We start from the raw sequence: 7,575 nt of genomic DNA, 5'->3' as shown, positions 1-7,575 counted from the left end.
CTAAGTTGTCTTTAGCTGGAAAATTGTTTTACCCTGATTTTTTGTGAGTTCTGCCATTCCAGGATTTGTTTGGGGGCATTATTTAAAGGTGTTTGGAGGGGTTTAGGGGAGAGCTCAGGAGAGTTCCTGCCTTTTCTCCCCTCCAACTTTCAATTTTGTATTAAAGTTGGACTCTGCTCATCATTTCTTATGGCACAATAGGATTCCATCACAATCATAATACACGACTTGATCATCCATTCTCCAATTGATAGGCACCCTCTCAATGAGCCTCTTGGAAATTCTTTGTCACCACAAAAAGAACTGTTATAATTATTTTTGTATATACAAATGCTTTTCCTTTTTCTTTGATTTCTTTGGGATACAGAACTAGTATGTAGTTGTATTTCTGGTAGTTTGGTATGGCACTGAATAAATTAATTTAGGTAGAATTGTCATTTTTATTATATCAACTGGGCTTATGTGCGAGCAATGAATATTTTTCCAATTGTTTAGATCTGACTACATTTGTGTGAAAAATGTTTTATAGTTGAGTTCATACAGTTTTATAGCCCTTTGGACACAGTGGAACTCAAAATCTTGGAAAAATTGAATGTTAAAAAAAGTGTCTTGACACGTAATTAAAATTTTATAAAAAAGAAAAAATAAATAGTACTTGTGGTTTTCATCTTTACCTAAACCCTATTCCTGATATATGATTCTTTTTTTTAAATCATTAGAATCTTAGTCATAAAATAAACCCTTATATCTTTTAAAATTAGATACTTTAAAATGGTGAAATAATTTCTCTTTACAAGTATCAATGCGAATTTATATGTAAAATTATTTTTTTGTATCAAATTTGTTTTGTTCTTTACAGTTTCTCAATCATCTTGATGCAGTCATTAGTGCTGTTTCCATCTGAAGGAACATCCTTCTGTAAGTCTTGCCTTTCCCCGGGTAGGCTGACAGAGCACCGTGGAGCATCCCACACAGAGAACCACTGTTTGTGTGTGGCTGAAGACAGTGGTGATTTTATAGCACCCCGGGCACTTTACATCCTTGAAATATGAGTTCGGACTCTGCACCAGCTGCTTCTTCTTGTGTTTCTGCTTCTCCACCTCGGGATAAGGGTGCAGGAGGTCTTTTGGGAGAGGCATGTTGGCACAGGAAGATCTTCACCGCCAGAAAACTATATGTAAAATTCTTAATCCAATTTGGAGAACCCATTATAAAAACACACATAAAACCTGAATTTCCCTAATAGATACATTTGAAAACCAAACATATACATATGTATATAATTCTTAGAGGAAACAGTTTAATCTTGTTCATTTCTCAAAATTTACTATTCCATTTAATGAAAAACTTTCCATTACATCTTTGATTTATTACTTTGTCTAATGCCCCCTTTAGGAGGATATCATCCCTATATTATAATTTGATGACAAATAAAGATTAAAATTGTAAGATTTTTCATACTTAGATCTTATTATAATAACTCAGAGATGTCCCAGTATCAATCTATTGATAGATTTATTATTATATTTACAAAGTTTCTATTACTCACTTGGCCTTGATTTTAGAAATTTGCTATGAAAAGAAAAGGAGGGGTATAGTTTTTAACAATATCAGGAATTGTCCCCTCAAAGACAGAGACTGACATGACATGTATCTTAATGGGGAAAACTCCCTTATCTCTGTTTAATTCCAGGAACAAGTCACTTCTGACAACCAATTGTATTATACAACTCCACATTATTCATGGGGCATTACAAACTATACTCAAGATTAACTAGCTAGGGCAATCTGTTCAGAAAGAAAATAGCATAATGAAGAAACTGAATCAAAATGGTCCTACCTTAGAATATACCTGGGTCATCTCCTCAAATTTTCTCAACATCCAACTGGAACAGTTCTCAGACTGCAGCAATGCCATTTTCTAGTATTGACTGCTTGGCAATTCAGACATCTATCCATGTAATCAAAACCCAAAACAATATTGAACATACTCCCAAGTGTTTTTTAACAACCAAAAATAAAATTTCACTAATCACAGCTTAAGGTTTGAATATTAGTAATTTTCTCACATTTCTTTGCCAGTTTCATTTTAGTTATGCTTTACTTTATTTGTAATTTTAAGGACTGATAATTATGTTCCTCACCTTTTGACATAAGGATGATGAACTCAAGATGGGGAATAAGACATGCACAGTGGACATCCCCAAGGCAGCAATTACTTTTCTTGACAATGTATTTTTTTTATAAAGGCTTTTCTTTTGCTTTTCTTTTTGAAAAGTAGGGGGATTTTTAGGAAAATGAGAGGTGGTAGTAATAGAGTAGAGAGCAAAAAAAGAGAAAAGAAAGAAAGAAGAGGGCCATTGAGGCATATTAAGCAAAAAAGAAATAACAGAGGGAAGAGAGCAGAAAGAAATCACAAATAAGCAAAATCATGTAAACTTTGCAAACTACTAGTTATGCCACTGAAAGTAAGTGGTGCATATAACAACAATCATATAGAAAAAACAACAGCAATAATAAAATGAATGGGAAAGAATTCAAGGACAGATCTGGAATAGTGAATAATATAAATATAATAGATTCTTGCTGATTGTGAATACGAAAAGAAAGTATTTACATATCTGTCAGTTATTGAAGGCCCCTTCAAAGGACTAGGAATGTGTGAGGGCCTAAAATTCTCATAAATATGCAGAAAAACAAAAATAATAAATGTATCCCTTCCTGTACACAGCACAGTAAAATTATAATCAATAGATGGCATTTAAGAAAAGTATTCAAACATGAATAGAAACTAAATATTTAAATATTAAAAAATGATGTGTCAAAAGAGAAATCAAATAAACAATAGATGAATTAATTAAAGAAAATTATAATAACATGATAAAAATTCTAAACTTTTCAGACAAAGCCAAGGCAACCCTTAGAGGCAAATGTGGATATCTAAACACCTTCATCAATAAAACAGAGAATGAACATATCACTTACTTGGTCATGCAACTAAAAGAAACCCTGAAAATTAACAAGTCAAAAAAGCCAATTCACACAAAAACAGAAATTCTGAAAATCATAGAAAAAAGAAATAAAATTAAAAATGAGCTTTTAATTAACAACATTTAAGTTACTAAAGTAGATCAACTTTTATCTGATTTTAAAAGGGTCATTAAAATCAAATTTCCAATATTAAAAAGTAAAAAGGGAAAAATAAAGAGAAACAAAGGAAATTACCAGACAGAATTTTGACTAGTTATATGTCAGCACAATGATTAGAAATAAAATGGGTGAATATTTTCAAAAATATTAAATACTCAGATTATTAGAAGGAATAGAAAATTTAAATTACCCCACATTAGAAAAATAAATGAAGAAAAAATACATAAATAAGACTCAAGACTAAGACTAAAATATCCTAGGACCAAATGTATTTACAAGTGAATTTTATGCAATATTCAAAAAAGTGAACTCAAGGTTTGCATAAATCATTTGCAAAGTTTTCGGTTGATTACTGTCCTTTGTTCTAGAAGAGGACGAAAATGACATCACTATGCTGCAGTCAAGTCACAGTATAGCCAACTGTGGCTGATCAGACCAATATGAGCTCAGAATGCTCTACCCAAGGTGAGGCAGAAATAGTTCATGTAAACATTTGTGGTGGAATCTCTAAATTTGCATATCTCACATTTCTTTTGAGCTACTTCAATTCTGCTTTGCTCATAGACTACACCGCCTTCTCTGATGAGGGCATGTCACGCTAGGCAGTCCTGTGCCAGTGTCTTCCATGTCACACAATCAATTCCAAAGTTCTCAAGAGAGACTTTGAGAGTGTTCCTATATTGTTTTTTTCTTACCATCATTTAAGCACTTAACCTGTGTGAGTTCTCCATAAAAGTCTTTTTGGCAAACATACATTTGGCATTCAAACAACATGGTCAGTCCATTGGAGTTGTGCTCTCTGAAGTAGAGATTGAATGCTTGGCAATTTAGTTTGAAAAAGGACCTCAGTGTCTGGTATCTTATCCTACCAGGTGATCTTCAGAATCTTCCTAAGACAATTCAAGTGGAAGTGATTCAATTTCCTGGCATGGCATTGGTATACTGTCCAGGTTTTACAGACATACAACAATGAAGTCAGCAGAGTCAAGGAGATATAGCATTTTGTGGAACTTCTTTTGTGAGATAAATATCATCTTAATATCAAACCTAGGAGAGAAAAGTCTGAGAAAGAAAATGTAAGATTATCTTTAATGAATATTGGTAGATAATGCTAAAATAAAATATTAGCAAAGAGGCTTCAGCCATATACATAAAATATTATTCATGTCATCAGGTTGAGTGTTATCTTTAGAATTCAATGATAATTTAATATAGGAAAAGTATAAAATTGCAAGTTAACAACAAAAACATATAATTATAAAATATAAATGCAGAAAAAAACTTTTGACAAAATACACCTTTATATTTTAAAAAACATTAGAAAATATAGGAATAAATAAACCTTTCCCTAATGGGGTAAATTATATCTACAGAAATCCTAGAACTAGAATTCTTGGTAATGAAGAAAAACTAGAAGCTTATTCAATGAGAGGACTCTTTACACCTTCCATATCAAATTTCTTGTCAAGGTCTTTATTGATCCTATTTACAATTAATTGATTTTTTCCTATAACTGCTGTAGTCATTTTTCTCTCTCTCTGAACTTGAGATTTCAGCCGGTGTGTAATGAGTTAAGTTTAAAAATCCATCTCTCCTGCTAATCACTGTTCTATTCTGCCTTAAGGAATTAGCTGACCTTGGGGTATGCATGTGAACACAGGGGAGTCAGGCCTAATATATTTACACCACCAAGCTATCCTTCAAAGATGTCTGTTTGCTCATGTTTGCCGCCAATTACCTGACTATTAAACTCTTTGTTAAGGTAGGGTTCTGCTTCCAGTGGGGAAAATGTACTGTCCCAAGCTTCAAGGGTTTTGTGCAGCTGTTTATAGGTGTGATGAAAGGTGAGGTGTCTACTCCTTTTGTGATCCGTGCTCTAGTCTATGAGTGACCACAAGTACTCTTTTCTGCCTTGTATCTGTGAGGAAGATTCCCTCTCCACCACTGCCAGAAGAGATATTAGACTGACTCCCGAACTGACGGTCTACAGAGCCGTTGCACCCACTTCATTGTTGTATGCCTGTGAAACCTGGACAGTAATAACAGCACCAAGCCAGGAAACTGAATCACTTCCATTTGAATTGTCTTAAAAAGATTTTGAAGATCACCTGGCAGGATAAGATAAGAGACCCTGAGGTCCTTTCTTGAGCTGAATTGCCAAGCATTCAAACTCTGCTTCAGAGACCACAATTCCAATGGGCTGGCCATGTTGTTTGATGGCAAAATGAACACTTGCCAAAAAGACTGTTTTATGGAGAACTCACACAGGGCAAGTGCTCACACGGTGCTCAGAAGAAGCAATGCAAGGACACTCTCAAGGTCTCTCTTAAGAACTTTGGAATTATTTGTGTGACATGGGCAACACTGGCACAGGACCACTCAGCATGGTGTACCCTCATCAGAGAAAGTGCTGTGCTCTATGAGCAAAGCAGAATTGAAATAGCTCAGAGGAAACACAGGATGCACAAATTTAGAGTTCACTCCAAACGTTTACACAGACTATTTGTGCCTGACCTCTGGTAGAGCATTCCAAACTCACATCGATCTGATCAGCGACGGTCAGACACACTCAAACTTAACTCTGTCACAGTGATGTCATTTTGGTCCTCTTCGAGAATGAAAGACAACAAACCAGCCTACATTCTTTCCTGCTAGTTTCTTTCTTTCCTTTTCTGTATGACCATTCTCTGTAAACACTGTTTGCATTCATTGGTTAGACAGTGTGATCCATGTTTGTGAGTCTCCTGTTATATTTTCTTGTGGAGATCATATATTCTCCCCTTATAATTCTTATTTCTGTTTTGAACCTCTTAGGAACAGTGTGTTATGGTTTTATGTTCTTCTCATATTCCCCATGGTCCTCTCTCTCAACACGTGTTGGATTATTTTCTAGATAGTTTACTTTGCCAGATAATCCTTCCACCTCCCCAGGACTCTGATCTTGGCCCTCTTCTTCTTCTCTATGCTCTCCACTTCTCAGGGTTCATATCAGCTCCCTTGGGTTCAATTTTTCACTTCTATGCAGGTAACTGAATTGAGAAATAAGCAATGATTGTGGTGGAGTTGGTTAAGAGGGAAGATCAGAGCAAGGAGGAAATATTGAATAGCAAACCTAACTTCCAAATCTTAAAGAGGGAATTAAAAGGGAAAGAGAAGGAAAGAACAAGAATCTAAGGAGGTGTCCTCGACTGTCCTTTAGACAACTGGGGACTGGCTGCATCAATTGTGGCAAATGAAAATGATGGAATGGTATTGCACCATATTCAAATGCAAATGAATGAACTCGGAGAATCCTGGGTAATATGAACTAATGCAGAGTGAAGGAAGTAGGGCCAGGAGAATAACTTATGCAAGGAAAACAATATTGCAAATAAAAACAACTTTGAAAATCTGAAGAACTCTGAACAATGCAATGACAAAATATGTCTTCAGAGGACTGCTGATGAAACATTGAATCCAATTCTTGACTGAGAAATAATGGACACAAGAGCAGGTGTATATATTTGTGAGCATGTCTATCACCTGGATTCATTTTCCTGAACCTCATTTATTGAGTAAGTTTCCTTTTTTAATGGGAAGGGAGAGTGGGATATAGGCAAGAGTAGTAAAAATAGTAATGTTAAAGAGAGGGTACATTCATACATTTTTTTTTAAATGTGCAGAAGAGAACAAGAGAATGTCCAGAAGGAGGAACATGCATCAGGGCAGTTTTGAAAGTAACAGAGGGAAGTTTTACATATATGTGTGTGTGTATGTGTGTGTATGTATATATATGTGTGTGCATGTGTGTACATACATATATATGTATATAAAGGAGCAAAAGGTAAGAAATGGAAATACACATACTCATTCACAACATTCTTATTGTGCTCTTTTGGGCGCATGAAAATGATTTCATTTTGATGTCTGGTTATGTATTTAAGTTAAATATAATTAGAAAAATGCAAAGAATCTTTCTTTGTTCCTCTAGTCTAAGACAAACAAAAGCAACTGTGCACAATAACTTCTACCCACTGACCATAAGGAAAGTTTTTTTTTTAAATTTTAGGGTAATGGAGGGATGTCCCTTTTTACAAATTTACTTATTTTTAGTTTTCAATATTCACTTCCACAAGATTTTGAGTTCCATATTTTCTCCCCATCTTGTCCCTCTCCCCACCCCAAGATGGCATACATTCTGAATATCTTTTCCCTTAATCTTCCCTCCCTTCTATCTCTCCCCCCTTCATTTATCCCCTTTCCCTTCTATTTTCCTGTAGGGCAGGAGAGATTTCTATACCCCATTTCCTATATATCTTATTCCCAGTTGCATGTGAAAATAATTTTTAATATTTGTTTTTAAAACTTTGGGCTCCAAATTCTCTCCTTTCCCTCCTCCCCACCCACCCTCATTGAGAAGGCAAGCAAGTCCATACAGGTTATACA

General features: G+C 34.9%; 1 protein-coding gene across 1 annotated transcript; it reads right to left on the bottom strand.

The window, feature by feature from the left end:
* Positions 1 to 864: 864 nt before the first annotated feature.
* On the bottom strand, positions 865 to 2,029 carry LOC114042458 (40S ribosomal protein S27-like). The gene has a single exon (XM_027861149.1). The coding sequence runs from the start codon at positions 1,137 to 1,139 to the stop codon at positions 885 to 887; it is 255 nt and encodes an 84-aa protein (XP_027716950.1). The 5' UTR covers positions 1,140 to 2,029; the 3' UTR covers positions 865 to 884.
* Between the last annotated feature and the right edge of the window lie 5,546 nt (positions 2,030 to 7,575).

The sequence above is a fragment of the Vombatus ursinus genome, unplaced genomic scaffold (assembly GCF_900497805.2).
Source record: "Vombatus ursinus unplaced genomic scaffold, bare-nosed wombat genome assembly UNPS02014460.1, whole genome shotgun sequence".
Lineage (NCBI taxonomy): Eukaryota > Metazoa > Chordata > Mammalia > Diprotodontia > Vombatidae > Vombatus > Vombatus ursinus.
This window is presented reverse-complemented; position numbering and strand designations above follow the sequence as displayed.